Source organism: Moschus berezovskii, chromosome 4 (genome assembly GCF_049115385.1).
Source record: "Moschus berezovskii isolate FMDL1 chromosome 4, NW_MosBer_1.0, whole genome shotgun sequence".
NCBI classification, from domain to species: domain Eukaryota; kingdom Metazoa; phylum Chordata; class Mammalia; order Artiodactyla; family Moschidae; genus Moschus; species Moschus berezovskii.
In genome coordinates, this window is record NC_142463.1 from 34,771,586 (window position 1) to 34,787,727 (window position 16,142).

General features: G+C 43.5%; 1 protein-coding gene across 11 annotated transcripts in view; it reads left to right on the forward strand.

The window, feature by feature from the left end:
• The window catches only part of FGGY (FGGY carbohydrate kinase domain containing), a 516,773-nt gene that overhangs the window by 290,136 nt on the left and 210,495 nt on the right, over positions 1-16,142 (forward strand). For all 11 annotated transcript variants that reach the window (XR_016037181.1, XM_088835336.1, XM_088835337.1 and 8 more), the window contains one exon: positions 10,501-10,604. Coding sequence is in view for 10 of the 11 variants with exons in the window: in XM_088835336.1 (XP_088691462.1) it covers positions 10,501-10,604 (104 nt within the window). In the remaining variant the exon portion in view is untranslated. The remainder of the gene's footprint in view (positions 1-10,500; positions 10,605-16,142) is intronic.

Here is a 16,142-nt window from a genome sequence, read left to right on the forward strand (position 1 = left end):
ATGTTCTCTGGACAGCACTGGTGTATGCACTTTACACATATTAACATATCTAATCCTTACAACTATCCGATGAGGAGGATACAATTATTCAAATTGTACAGATGTAGAAACTGGTGCATAAAGGAGATGAGAAACTTAACCAAGGGCCCACGATGAACAAGTCCAGGTTTTTAAGCACTCTAGTGCCAAACCCGTCTATTATTTTTTTTATATAAAATGAATGAATATTCATCAAAAGAACAGAATTCAGTATCTTCTTGTGTAGAAACTAGTGTCTGGTCCTCTGCAGAAAAAATTCTGGGAGCTTACAATTATTGAAAAATCTTTGGTTACATGAGGCTGGTGGTCTCCAAAGAGCCTCTTCCTGAAGAACCTCTAAACCCCTTGGCCGGCTTAGTCAAACAACTCATTTGATGAAATCTATCAGTCAGTTTATTCCTCCACATGGCCAATTCAAGAGTCTCAAGTTCATGCAGTCTTAGGTAATGTTCAAATTCCTTCTCATCCTTTTTCCCTTCAGAAAGGTATCTGGGGTTGTTATTTTAAGAGCATCATTTTCAAGATGTAAATCCATCTAAAACAAACCTTTATATTTTTCAAAGATAGGAAAAACTTTTCAGACTAGGAGAGTTAAAACTCCTAATTGAGTCCTGCTTCTGCCTCTAAGTAGCTAAATAAACTTGAGTAAGTTACTTTACCTCTCTTAAATTGTTTCTTCAACTGTGATCTCAAAATAACACATATTACAGGATTTTTTTTTAAAAAAGCTTCATGAAGGGTACAGTGTTTAAGGATGCTTTGCAAACTATAAAGTATTTTATATAGCTATAAAGTATGAGATAATTATAGCACAAATGCTAGAGCTTGGGATGTTTTTCTTCTGTACAACCCTTTAAAGTTTTCAAAGCAGTTGTGGCTTGATAAATTACAGGATAACAAACCCACTGTTAATCATAACATTTGCAAAGTCTCTTTTTTCTTTGACAGAAATAGAGTAGATATTCAATAAGTGTTTGGATGGAAGAAAGGATGTTTGGTGGATGGGGCAGAGGGACGGAAAGAGCACATAAGTGAAAATAAGAGTTGTTCATGGATTTTTAATTTTCCCTTTTTAATTCTGTGTTTTTAAAACACATTTCTTGATATGAACTAAAGGGGAAGAGTCATTAAATAAGAGGCCCTGAATTGATTCATTGACTCAGTAAGCTATTTGTTTTTCATTCAACAAAAAAAAATATGTTAAGTAACTACCATCAGCTGAGCATTATGCGAGGTTCAAGAAAAACCCAGTTGAATCTCGCAGTTTTTTTTTTTTTTTGGTGCTTATTTCTTCAGCTGCTAATTTTGCTCTTTAAACTTTCTCCAGAATGCTGAATTCACTGGCACTTGCATAGTCATGTGAAGGGCCCCAGCAGTGCTGAGGGCTGTGCTTGTCAAAACCCCATCTTAGGAGTTGTTTCCTGATGTACACATGAGGCCCATGATCCCTCTATGGATTGTGAAATGTGTTTATGCAGAAAAGAGAAAGCTCCTCCTCCCCTCTGTTGCTTCCTGGGCCTTGGACCTTTCTTCTCCGGGTCGGCCCCTCCAAGCTCTATGTGGCCGAAGACAAAATGAGGGATGCCAGGGCTGAGACTCACGTGGTCTCACAGGAGTATCAGCCCTTGGATCAGATCTATTAGGCAGAGTGCTCAGAACCTCTCTGGAGGGGGAACCAGGCAATACTTGCCTCTCACTGGTGCTGTGTCAGCCTGGCCTGAGGTTTTCTAAGTTCCCTCAGGACTTGAGACTATACCATCTTGGGAGGGATTTCTTTCAGCCCTCCTGTTTCCAGGCCAGGAGACACTTTTTCAAAGCATCACTGTGTATGTTATTTCCTGAAAATGGCTGAAAAAGAATCTCCATTTGTGATCCACTTCTCTCCTAGTGGATGTGAGGGAATAGTTCAGACTTTCAGGTGGTTCATGGCAGAACTATGGCTCAAACTCAGATGTTCAAACTCTAAATCCATGGCTCTGAGTAAATGGTCCCTGGTGAACTGACACTTATAAATATATTTCCTTTGTATAAGATGATTATCACATTATAAAGTGAGGGATTCTGGAAAGAACATGGGTTTTAGGGTCAGACCAAATAAATTCAAGGTGCCACATTCTGGCACTGGTCTTATATCTCTGTGACCTTGGGCAGATTACTTTGCTGCTTCTGTATGTGTTGAAGGGAAGAAAGAACATATTTCACAAATGTTGTGAAAATGGTGAGACAATATTGAAAGACTTTAATGCAGTATCCAGCCTATCCTAGCCATCTGATCAGTTTTCTAAAAACGTAGGAAGAATACCGGAGAAGACAATGGCAAGCCACTCCAGTGCTCTTGCCTGGAAAATCCCATGGATGGAGGAGCCTGGTAGGCTGCAGTCCATGGGGTCACTAGGGGTCGGACACGACTGAGCGACTTCACTTTCACTTTTCACTTTCACACACTGGAGAAGGAAATGGCAACGCACTCCAGTGTTCTTGCCTGGAGAATCCCAGGGACCGGGGAGCCTGGTGGGCTTCCATCTATGGGGTCACACAGAGTCGGACATGACTGAAGTGACTTAGCATAGCATAGCATAGCATAGGAAGAATACAACTGTCTCTTGAGAAGAGTTCAGATGATACTGATGCTGCTGCTGGATAGTGATGGTGGTGACACAGCACCCGTTAATCCAAGTTTTATTATTAAGCATTACCTCTATATCACAGCTACCATGTGATATTGTTATTTTCTTCATGTTATAGCAGAGCTTACTGTCTCCAAATCCCATTCTTTTTTCCCTAAGATGCGACAGCAGCTTTTAAATTATTTTCTATTTTTTAGTTTTTATTGGAGTTTAGTTACTCCCAAGTGTTGTGCTAACTTCCCATTGCACAAGCAAGGTGAATCAGCCATATATGTACATATATCCCATCCCCATTGGATTTCCTCCCATCCAGGTCAGCACAGAGCACTGAGCAGAGCTCCCTGCAGCACACAGCAGGTCCTCATTAGTCATCCATCCCATGCACAGCGATGTATATAAGTCAGGCCCAACCCCCTAATTCATCCCATTCCCACCCCTACCCCGCCCCAGTGTCTGCACGTCTGCTTTCTAAGTCTGTGTCTCCATCTCTTCCCTGCAAATCAGTGTGGCTGCTATGAAGAACATTGTGCAGTTTCATTCTTTTTTCATGGTAATACACTCATTCTCAGATTCTAAACCTAGTAATATCAACAATGAATCTGCTAATCAGAGAGGAAACAAAGAAATATTTTCCATAAATTTCTTTTCTTGCCTTGCATAACTCCCTTTCAGGATTGAGGTACCCTGTAAGATAAACTTTGCCCATGTTTATATGTTTGGGACCAAAAAGCAGTCATCAGCAGGAATTCTTTGAACATGCTTATAACATGGTGGACCACAAATGTCCAACCCCTTTTCCAGCAAGGATCTCAGGATCAATATTGTAAGGTCCCAATATTTTGAGATAAACAGATGAGTAAACATTGACTACCTGGTTATCTGATTTTTATTCTGGAGAGAAACCTAAGACCCAGCAGTTCGAAATCAAGCTACCTGGATGGGATTCCCAGCCCTGCTTCTGATGAGCTGTGTGACCTTGGTTCAGTTCTCATTTCTAAGCTTCAATTTCTTCCTTTGTAAAAATGAGGATTTTAATAACACCCATCACACTCATTGGTTGTAAGAATAAAATGAGACATGTACAGAGAGGGGGCTTCCCTAGTGGTTCAGATGGTAAAGAAACCGCCTGCCAGTGCAAGAGACCTGGGTTCAATCCCTGGGTCAGGAAGATCCCCTGGAGAAGGGAATGGCTACCCACTCCAGTATTCTTGCCTGGAGAATTCCATGGACAGAGGAGCTTGGCAGGCTATGATCCAGTGGGTCCCAAAGAGTTGGATACAACTGAGCGACTAACACTTTCATAGAGAGAGAGACTGCAAATACAACTCAAATAAAATGATCTCTTATCTAGGGTTTCTTTCTTTCGAAAGTCTCTGTGCCCTGGATGGGGAAATTTATCACCCAGGATTTCCCAGAAAAAATTTAAAGCACTCTAAGTATATACAAAAAAACAGGGAATTTAATACACAAAAATGGTGACTTAGATTATGAAGGAGCTGTAAAGGGCTATATTCCCTGCAAAGCAAGTCAGGGAAACAGCAAAATGGAAGCTGTTGCCACCCCTTGCTGGAGGGACATAGGAGGAGGTGGTGTAACCAGAGGCATAGAGTGGTCACCATGGGCCGAGTGGGAGTCTCGGCCCTGTCGGCACAGTTGAAGTCATGAAGAAGCAGCCCCTTGACATAGGGAGGGCAGGGGAGACACACTCTGGCTCCCCAGTGCCTTAAGCCTTCAGATCTCATGGCAGGGCCCTGCTTGGGTGACCTAGTGTCTGGGAAACATGGGCCACAGGGGCAGCACATGATGCTCAGGACTTGGTGAAGGCCCTCAGGCCCAGGACTTTTCCAGCCTTAGTCCCACACTTCAATCACCTGGTTGCTGGGACCTAATTCCTGTGATAACACAAAACAGGCTGTGATAACCAACACAGAATTACAAAGAGGCTTACTTCCTCCATCACTGGGCCTCTGCACAATAACTGAGGTTCCCAAGTCACTGTGCCCAAGAAAGTGGAATTTGGAAAAAGCTTTAGAAAAAAACGTAGAAAGTTGTTGGCACGTAAGAGACCTCATAGTGGCCCAGTAGATTCTGCTTTCTGGAAAAGCTTGCTTGTTGAGCAGCCACAGCCTTCAGTAGCTAAGGATCTGTGGCTTAAGGATGCACCTTCGCTCTTTTCACATGGCTGACTCCTGCAGAACTCAGCATAGACCCCCCTCCTTGGAAATCCCCTGAATCCCTGAAGATGAGCTAAGGTGCCCTGCAGTTCTCCTCCTCCGCCTTTCTTTCTCCCATTTCTCCTCCTTTTTCTCCTTCTCTTTTTTCTTCTTTGATTATTTTCTGAAAATTTTGTAGAGTATAATTGATTTACAGTGCTGTGTTAGTTTCTGCTGTGCAGCGAAGTGAATCAGTTACACATATATCCACTCTTTTTAGATTCTTTTCCCATAAGGGTCATTACAGATTATCAATTAGAGTTCTCTGTGCTATAGAGTAGGTCTTTGTGTTCAATTCAGTTCAGTCACTCAGTTGTGTCTGACTGTTGTGACCCCATGGGCTGCAGCACATCAGGTTTCCCTGTCCATTACCAACTCCCAGAGCTTGCTTAAACTCATGTCCATCATGGTCAGTGATGCATTCCAACAATCTCATCCTCTGTCGTCCCTTTCTCCTGCTGCCTTTAATCTTTCCCAGCATTAGGGTCTTTTCTAAGGAGTCAGTTCTTTGCATCAGGTGGCCAAAGTATTAGGGATTCAACTTTAGCATCAGTCCTTCCAATGAACATTCAGGACTGATTTCCTTTAGGATTGGCTCGTTGGATCTCCTCGCAATCCAAGGAACTCTCAAGTGTCTTCTCCAATACCACATTTCAAAAGCATCAGTTCTTCAGTGCTCAGCTTTCTTTATGATCCAACTCTCACATCCATACATGACTGCTGGAAAAACCATAGCTTTTTGACTAGTTGGACCTTTCTCAGCAAAGTAACGTCTCGGCTTTCTAATATGCTGTCTAGGTTTGTCGTAGCTTTTCTTCCAAGAAGCAAGCGTCTTTTAATGTCATGGCTGTAGTCACCATCTGCAGTGATTTTTGAGCCCAAGAAAATAAAGTCTGTCACTGTTTCCATTGTTTCCCCATCTATTTGCCATGAAGTGATGGGACCAGTAGTCATGTATGGATGTGAGAGTTGGGCTATAAAGAAAGCTGAGTGCCGAAGAATTGATGCTTTTGAACCATGTTGTTGGAGAAGACTCTTGAGTGTCATCTGCATATCTAGGTTATTGATATTTCTCCAAGCAATCTTGATTCCAGATTGTGCTTCATCCTGCCTGGAATTTCACATGATGTTCTCTGTATGTAAGTTAAATGAGCAAGGTGACAATATACAGCCTTGATGTACTTCTTTCCCAGTTTAGAACCAGTCCATTGTCCCATGTCTGGTTCTAACTGTGGCTTCTTGACCTGCACACAGGTTTCTCAGGAGGCAGGTAAGGTGGTCTGGTATTCCCATCTCTTGAAGAATATTCCACAGTTTGTTGTGATCCACACAGTCAAAGGCTTTAGTGTAGTCAATAAAGCAAAAGTAGATGTTTCTCTGGAATTCTCTAGCTTTTTGTATGATCCAACACATGTTGGCAATTTGGTCTCTATTTCCTTTGCCTTTTTTAAATTCAGTTTGAACATCTGGAAGTTCACAGTTCATGTATTGTTGAAGCCTGGCTTGGAGAATTTTGAGCATTATTTTGCTAGTGTGTGAGATGAGCACAATTGTGCGGTAGTTTTAGCATTCTTTGGCAATGCCTTTCTTTGGGACTGGAATGAAAACTGACCTTTTCCAGTCCTATGGCCGCTGCTGAGTTTTCCAAATTTGCTGTCGTATTGAGTGCAGGACTTTCTCAGCATCATCTTTTAGGATTTGAAATAGCTCAGCTGGAATGCCATCATCTCCACTAGCTTTGTTCATAGTGATGTTTCCTAACGCCCACTTGACTTCACATTCCAAGATGTCTGGCTCTAAGCGAGTGATGACACCATTGTGGTTATCTGGGTCATTAAGATCTTTTTTGTATAGTTCTTCTGTATATACAGAAGAACTACACAGAAGGTCTTTTTAGTTTTCTATGTTAATAGTAGTGTGTATATGTCAATAAAGATGCTAATACAGAACGCTAATAAAGGACACAATAACAGAAAGTATAGTATGGACCTAACAGAAGCAGAAGATATTAAGAAGAGGTGGAAAGAATACACAGAACTGTATTAAAAAGATCTTAATGACCTGGATAATCATGATGATGTGATCACTCACCTCGAGCCAGACATCCCAGAGTGCAAAATCAGGTGGAACTTAGGAAGCCTGACTCAGAAAAACTCTAGTGAAGGTGATGGAATTCCAGCTGAGCTATTTCAAATCCTAAAAGGTGATACTGTGAAAGTGCTGCACTCAATATGCCAGCAGATTTGGAAAACTCAGCAGTGGCCATAGGACTGTAAAAGGTCAGTTTTCATTCCAACCCCCAAAAAAGGCAATGACAAAGAATGCTCAAACTATGCACAATTGCACATGCTAGGAACGTCATGGTCAAAGTCCTCCAAGCTAAGCTTCAACAGTTCATGAACTGAGAAAGTCCAGATGTTCAAGCTGGATTTAGAAAAGGCAGAGGAACCAGAGATCAAATTTCTAGCATCTGTTGGATCATGCAAGAAGCAAGAAAATTTCAGAGAAACATCTACTTCTGTTTCATTGACTACACTAAAGTCTTTGACTGTGTGGATCACAACAATCTGTGGAACATTCTTCAAGAGATGGAAATCTATGCAGACTGCATCATGCAAAATGCCAGGCAAGATGAAGCACAAGGTGGAATCAAGATCACTGGGAAAAATATCAATAACCTCAGATATGTAGATGACACTACCCTTATGGCAGAAAGCAAAGAGGAACTAAAGAGCCTTTTGATGAAAGTGAAAGTGGAGAGTAAAAAAGCTGGCTTGAAACTCAGTATTCAAAAAACTATGATCATTGCATCCAGTCCCATCACTTCAGGGCAAATAGATGGAAAACAATGGAAACAGTGACAGACTTTATTTTCTTGGGCTCCAAAATCACTGTGGACAGTGATTGCAGCCTTGAAATTAAAAGACGTTTGCTCCTTGAAAGAAAAGCTATGATAAACCTAGACAGCATATTAAAAAGCAGAGACAATACTTTGCTGACAAAGGTCCATCTAGTGAAAGCTATGGTCTTTCCAGTAGTCATATATGGATGTGAGTGTTGGACCATAATGAATGAAGTCTGAGCCCAAAGAATTGATGCTTTCAACTAGAGAAACCTCTTGAGAGTCCCTTGGACCTCAAGATCAAACCAGTCAACCCTAAAGGAAATCGACCCTGAATATTTATTGGAAGGACTGAAACTGAAGCTCTGATAGTTTGGCCATCAGATACAAGGAACTGACTCATTGGAAAAGACCCTGATGCTGGGAAAGTTAGAAGGTAGGAGAAGAATGGGATGGCAGAGGATGAGATGGTTGGATGGCATCATGGACTCAATGTACATGAGTTTGAGCAAGCTCTGGGAGATGGTGAAGGACCGGGAAGCCTGGTGTGCTGCAGTCCATGGAGTCACAAAGAGTTGGACATGACTGACTGAATAACATATCGATCCCATTCTGCCAGTTTGTCCTTCTCCACCCCTGCTTTCCCCCTGGTAACCATGTGCTTGTTTTCTACATCTGTGATTCTACTTCTGTTTTGTAAATAAGTTGAATATGTGTGCTTTCTAGATTCCACACATAAGTGGTATTATATGATATTTGTCTTTCTCTGATTTATATCCAGGTCCATCCATGTTGCTGTAAATGGCATTATTTCCTTCTTTTTGTGGCTGAGGAATATTCCATTGTATACATAAATACACCATATCTTCCTTATCCATTCTTTCATGGTGGACATTTAGGTGACTTCCATGTCTTGGCTGTTGTAAACAGTGCTGCAATGAACATCAGAGGCCTTGTATCTGTTCAGATTGTACTTTTCTATGGATATATACCCTGGAGTGGGATTTGTTGGATCATGTTATAGTTCTGTTTTTAGTTTTTTAAGACACCTCCATGTTGTTTTCCACTGTGGTTATAGGCCCTGCAGTTCTTCTTGTCCCATCTGATCCCTACATTTAAATGCTCTATCTAGGCTTCTCCTTCCCTCCCTCCCACAGGACTGTGAGCAGCCCTAGGACAAGAACTGTCATCTTATCATCACATCCCCAGCATAGGTACTTTCACTTCCTACTGTGTACTAGCCACTGTGGTTGGTGCTGGGGGTCTAAGCATGTATGCAAGGCAATGCCAGCTTCCAGCAGTTTTTATGATTGCAAGAGAGGCAGATGGGCTGCAGTAATTCTGTAAATTACCAGTGTCTTGTTTGTTAGGAAAGTCCAAGAAGGTATGAGAACCTTGACCAGGGAGCCGCATCTTTCCTGGAGGAGCAGGGAAACCTTCCCAGGAAATAACATTTGAGTTAGGAAGGAATTGGAGTTCGCCTGGCAGAGAGGTTGGGAAATGGCATTTCAGGCAGAGGGCAGAGTGAATGCAGAGGTCTGGAGGTGGGAAGGAGCGCTGAGGATTAGAGGTGGAGAGAGGGGCAGCATGGCCCGGAGCCCATGAGGCGGGAAGGAGCTGTCCTCTCCCGCATCCTGGCCTCTGTGCTCTGCCCTGACGCCCTCCACCGCCTGCCTGTGTCCTTGCTGGGGATGTTTCCGTGTTTGCGTCTCCCACGTATAAAACCCAGTATGTTGTATATGTGTTGAAGGTGCTTACTGAGTATTTGAATGAATGATGAATGACTTAAGGCTCTAAACAGTCTAACTCCCCCCTTGCATTTGTAACTTCACCTGCCCAGTAAGTATCAAGGAACACAGTCCGTGTGGAGGAGCAGCCTGACCTTATACCATTTATGGAAAACTCTTTGCCACCTGGCGTTCTTTCAACAGAAACTTACTGTCAGTCATTCTACCCTTTACACTGAGAGTTCTGGAAAGAGTAGTACTAAGAATGGTGACCCAGAGATGCTAAGAAGATCCCTTCATCAAATGATTCTATTGCCTTCTTTGAGATTGAAATGTGATGGGTTAAACTGGGTTCCCTTCAGCCCTGTTTCTTACTAGCAGTGTGATCTTGGACAGGTCACTTCACCCATACATAGGCCTTCCCTCTTTCACTAATGTGTGGTGTTAATAGCATCAACTTGACAGGCTTCATGTAAAATGAGACTATACCTGTAACTACTCAGCACCGTGCCTGGTACTTTGGGACCAAAACTCACTGATGACCGTTGCTTCTATTATTCTAGTTAGAGTCACTATTATTATTCCAGTGTTCGAGACCATACCCGTGTGTGCTAGATGTGTGCTAAGTTGCTTCAGTTCACGTCCAGCTCTTTGCCACCCTGTGGATCATAGCCCTCCAGTCTCCTCTATCCATGGGATTCTTCAGACAAGAATACTGGAGTGGTTTGCCATGCCCTCCTCCAGGGGATCTTCCCAACCCAGAGGTCAAACCCAACCCAGTTCTCTTACATCTGCTGCTTTGACTGGCAGGTTCTTTACCACTAGCGCCACCTGGAAGCCATACACTGACCAGAGAAAAGCAGAAATAGAACAGGCCTCTTAGTTCCCCTGGCAGGCTGGTATGCTCTTTTGGTTTCTAGTCGAGACTGGCCTATACGTGGAATGCCTTCTCAGCGTTGTTTGGTGTTAAAAAATAAATAAATAAAAGAGTGTCTTGGGTGTGTTCTAGCTTGCTTGCTTTTTTAAGAGGATTCTGTTCTGTTTTCTCACAGGAGTGATTGGAGCAGATGTGAAGGGGCACGGCCTCGCCTGTGAGGGACAGCCGGTGACGTCACGGCTGGCTGTCATCTGTGGAACATCTTCTTGTCACATGGGTGTGAGTCTGCCGAGCGGGTGAGGGCGGGGCCGCCACACTCTGGGGTGGACAGCCCAGCCAGGGAGGAGATCCGAGCTGCTGGCCCCTGGGCCCCCTCAGCAACTTCCCTTTCTGTCCCCTGTGCCGTGTCAAGCGGAAAGCACAGCCCTCCTTCCAATAGCCTTGCTTTGATTTGCCAGATCTTTTTAGAGGGGTCAGATTTGTAAAATGTGTAAAAAGGAATGAACCTACCTTTGACGTCACCCAGGCCAGAGAGCTGAGGAGCGAGGAGTGAAATCAGATCCAGAGATGGCGATGCCTCACTCGCAGACAATCTGTCCCTAACGGGTAGCCAAGTCTTCTCTGCCCAGAGGTGTCTGTTTTCCTTGGCGGCCAGGCTCTCCCTCAGTCAATATAAATCCATCTCCCTGGGAATGGTCTGATGATGTATAGAATTAGGCTGCATATCATGACTTCAAAAGCACACTGATAAGCAATTTTCACTCTGTTAATTTTTCTCCATGAATTAGTGGAAAGGCTTTCTCCAAGATTACAGTTAAAATTTAGTGCCTGCTCTAAAATTTATATCTCCTTTAAATGCCTGAGTCTGAAAGCATTCCATTTCGATAAGTACCCATTTCTACCATATTTTTATTTAAAAGTCATTACTCTGTTAAAGTTAGATGGACGATCCTTGGATTTTTCCCAGATGAGTAAAATAGAGGGGAGTGTGGGGGAGGAGAAGGAAAGCCTGGGGATGGGGTAAGGGTTAGAGGGGGATCTGGGGTACAGTCCAGGGCAGAAACCCTACACAGTGGAGGGACTCGTGGGCCCAGAGCAACTGTGTTTAGTTACTGTTGGGACCAATGAGCCTGTTCTACCATGTAATACTTTGGTTGAGTAAATATCGATACATTTACTTACCCACTGATCCTTTGCTCTTGTGCTAAACCCTGGGGACATAGGCATGATATGAGTCCTCCCATTGGTGAGATAGAATGATAACAGGTACTATGGTACAGGGCCCCTCAGTGTAGGTTCAGATGAACTTGAGATGCTGAGCATCTAGTAAGCACCAGACATGGTATCAGGGGTTCTCACACATTTCATAGAGATGATGGGGCCATCTGACTGGTTTCCAATCCCACTTCCTCCCCTTCCTAACGATGGGCCCTTAGACGAGGCACTTAACCTCTCTGGACCGCAGATTCCTCATCTGTGAGATGTGAGAGTTATAGTACGTGTCTCGTAGTGCGCTGAGGATGAATCGAGGTGTGCATCACGGAAAGTAAGCACTTTGCCGGGGCTAGCTCCCCATCGCTAGCACTGGTGTGTTGGGCAGAAAGGATACAGTGCCTGCCTAGGAAGAGTCCAAGCTTAGAGACAGCTTCCTAAGGGGACAGTACACTGGACTTCTTAAACCGCCTCAAAAAAAATTTCCTTCTACTTGTTTCTGTGGACACACTTTCAAATGGAACTTCTTGAAAAGTCCTGGCCTCTGTCTTCCCCTCAGCAGCCCTGTCCTAAGGCTTGGCTGTCGCTTAAGGGAGAAGTCAATGGAGGCCTAAGGCCGCCGTGAGCAGGCGGGCAGGAGGTGCCCACCAGGACACTCAGCCCTCATCTCCCGCTCTGTGAGTCTACACTTGCTAGCTTGTCATCACTGAACACTGTTTTAAGCCTGTTTAAATCATCTCCCATTTTCACAGGGACACGTCTAACTTGGTTTCTCCTATAAAATCTAAGTATTGAATACTTTTACCCCACTCAGTTTGGATTTGTGAGCAACAGCAAATCTGTTCGAACTTGAATCTGTGACATCCCCATGTCTTAATTTCCTGGTCTCTTCATGAAAACGGTGCTGGCTTGTTGTATACCATCTATTTTACAAATTAAGCAACTAAAGCCTAAGAAAGCCCAGGCATTTTCCCAAGGTCACAAAACTGTTAAGCTGGAGCTGAGAATGAAGGTCCAACTCTGTCTGAGTCCCAGGTGCATCCTGCTCAGTGCCTTCCTGTGCTGTGTACAATTATAAAGTGCCAGTACTAGAATGGAACAAGCTTGGGCTTCAGAGTCAGACAGGTGTAGGTTTGGACATCTGTTCATGCATGTTTTGACCCTACGACCTGAGGTGAGCTGCTGAAGTTCTCTGAGCCTCAGATTCTTGATCCATCACACTGGGGGTGTGAACGCCCATCTTAAAGGGTTGCTGGATAACATGAGTTATGTACATACATCCCCCATGCATAATAGACACTCAGAAATGGTGGGGATTCTTATTACACTTCCCTAGTGATATAAAAGGCTCACATGAAGCAACTGTTTGGACTTTAACAAGTTTGATGGGCAGCTGCAGTTGGTTGCAATGAATGAGGGCCATAAAATGCCGGTTTATTATGGTCGTGTTGTGCTGGAAATAAAGTCCCCACCCCCACCCCGCTTTGTACTTGGGAGTGGGAAGGGACCTCCTGGGCCAAGGGGATTAATCATCAGCTTTAATGTTATGTGGTGAGGGCTAGACTGTGGTCATGCCGGCATCGGAAAATGCCTTTGATCTGGCTCAGGTGCTGGGCGCCCAGCGAGCCAGCAACAATGACACCTTTGTGAGGTCTCGGAGAGGTACAGGTCTGAGGGAACACTCTCCAGGAAGCTCAAGAACCCTCTTTGTTGTGGTTCTGGCAAATAAAACCACCAACTGTCAGGAAAAATTCTCCAAACAGAACACAGGGACTAGAGGGGTCTGTGGGCTTTTCAAAAAGTGGTTTCCAAGAAAGATTCTCTTTCTTCCTGTCTGCTCACTGCTGATGTTTCTAATTCTAATTTTGATTGGGGCAAAACTCCCAGGAATATTTTGCATTTGATCCAGGTTGCCTCTTTCTAGCTCACCCAGACTGAATGAATGAAGGAATGTCCAAGTAACAAGTCCTTTAGAGTTGCCTTTCTTCACGTCCCTGTTACTTCCAGGAATCTAGAGAAAAAGCCTGAGGTTGAACATAAGCCTTACTAATCAGGCCTTTGATATTTTAGAAGATACAAGTGTGGGCTGCACATTTATCTTCCTTGTAGATGATTTAATTAACAAGGAAAAAGAATACTGTTCTTTTTTTAACTGCATGAAAGCAGAGCTGCTTGTTCAGAGTTAATTACTACCAAGTCACCAAAACCCAAGATCATACACAGCAGGGGTGAGCCAGAGGTTGAAAAGTCATGGGGTCAGATGGAGCTGATCCCTGCCATCGCTCCAGCACCCCTTTTCTCGAGCTGTCAAGTCAGGTCGTAACTTGGCAACTTGTCTTCAGTCAGCATGACAGATGGGGAGAGGACCCTGGGGCGGGGGGTGGGGAAGCATTGAAGAGGTAAGGTTTGAGCAGAACAATAGTTGGTGAGACCTAGGAATTACATCTGCATCTTAAATCACTCAGAACTGAAGTTTGTTCACTTTAGGTGAATGTAGACCTGGTGATTAGCTATCACATAGTGGGTGCAATTTCCAAGGCAGGCTCTTACACTGACTTTACCACTCACTTAGTAAGGTGCTTCATCCTTTAGTACCTCTGTGACTTCATTTGTTTTATGTGGGCAATAATATGTACATAACATTGTTTTGAGGATTAAGTGAGGTAATGTTTGTAAGCTGTTTGGCACTGTTCCTAGCACCATATACCAAATATGACATTATTGTTAAAAGTGATTCAAGAACCGACTCATTGGAAAATACCCCGATTGGGGGAAAGATTGAAGGCAGGAGGAGAATAGGGTAACAGAGGATGAGATGGTTGGCTGGCATCACTGACTCAATGGATATGAGTTTGAACAAACTTCTGGAGTTAGTTAAGGACAGGGAAGCCTGGCATGCTGCAGTTCATGGGGTTGCAGAGTCAGACACAACTTAGCAGCTGAACAGAAACAGCAACAATGCTAGAATGATCCATGTGACAGTGGATTCAAATTAAAAACATCAAGATAAACTCATGTTGAGTTTATTGTAGATCTCAGATGGATATATATACAGAAATATTTATAAACATATGTAGGTACTCAGTTTAGTAAACCTACATGTATTTCCTAGCTGTGATAGTGGAGGGAGCCTTGAAACAAGGGCACCCTAGCAGTTAGTTGCTGCAAGCACTCCTGGTGCCTGTATCTTCATTTCTAATACCATTCTCCAATAAAAAGTATCAGGGCTTCTTGGAGAAATGGTTGATTCTAGGAACTCAGATATACAGATGACACCACCCTTATGGCAGAAAGTGAAGAAGAACTAAAGACCCTCTTGATGAAAGTGAAAGAAGAGAGTGAAAAAGTTGGCTTAAAGCTCAGCATTCAGAAAACTAAGATTGTGGCATCTTGTCCCATCACTTCATGGAAAATAGATGGGGAAACAGTGGAAACAGTGGCTGACTTTATTTTTAGGAGCTCCAAAATCATTGTAAACGGTGACTGCAGCCATGAAATTAAAAGATGCTTACTCCTTGAAAGTTTTGACCAACCTAATTCAGTTCAGTTCATTTGCTCAGTTGCAGAAAGAAAGCTGAGCGCTGAAGAATTGATGCTTTTGAACTGTGGTGTTGGAGAAGACTCTTGAGAGTCCCTTGGACTGCGAGGAGATCCAACCAGTCCGTTCTAAAGGAGATTAGTCCTGAGTGTTAATTGGAAGGACTGATGCTGAAGCTGAAACTCTAATACTTTGGCCACCTGATGCGAAGAACTGACTTATTTGAAAAGACCCTGGTACTGGGAAAGATTGAGGGCAGGAGGAGAAAGGGACGACAGAAGATGAGATGGTTGGATGGCATCACCGACTCAATAGACATGAGTTTGAGTGAACTCCGGGAGTTGGTGATGGACAGGGAGGCCTAGCGTGCTGCGGTCCATGGGGTCGGCAGACTCGGACACGACTGAGCGACTGAACTGAACTGAACTGAGGACTGAGGTAGGAAGATGACCTAGAGTATCTTGGTACAAGATGACCCTAGAGTATCTTGTAGTAGCACCAGAAAATAAAGAAGTGTTAAAAAAAGCAAACACTGAAACAATTTGAGGGGACCTCCCTGGTGCCTCAGATGGTAAAGAATCTGCCTGCAATGCAGGAAACCATGGTTCAGTTGTTTAGATTCCTGCATCAGGAAGATCCCCTGGAGAAGGGAATGGCAACGCACTCCAGTATTCTTGCCTGGAGATATAAATAAAGTGTGTTGGATTATAACCCAAAGTGTCACATAAATATTATGAGTATGAGCCCATACTGATATAAATAAGTAAATAGAAGAGACAAATCTCTCAGGCAGGAGAATTCCAAATAATTTATGTAGATGTATCTCCTCCCCCCACCAAGGAGGTGGAACATAACTTCCTACTCTTAAAGCGTGAGCTACACATGGTGACTTCCTTTCAAAGAGGAAGGACAGTACAAAAAGCGGGGAAAAGTGTAATTTTGCAATGGAGAAATCTGACCTGCTAACTTTAGCCAGTTCATCAAGGTCAGCACCAGCAGTGATAAATAATGCTGATAGTATGTACTGTTGCCATGATGTGATGAGAATGGCACTTTATCTCTGTTAT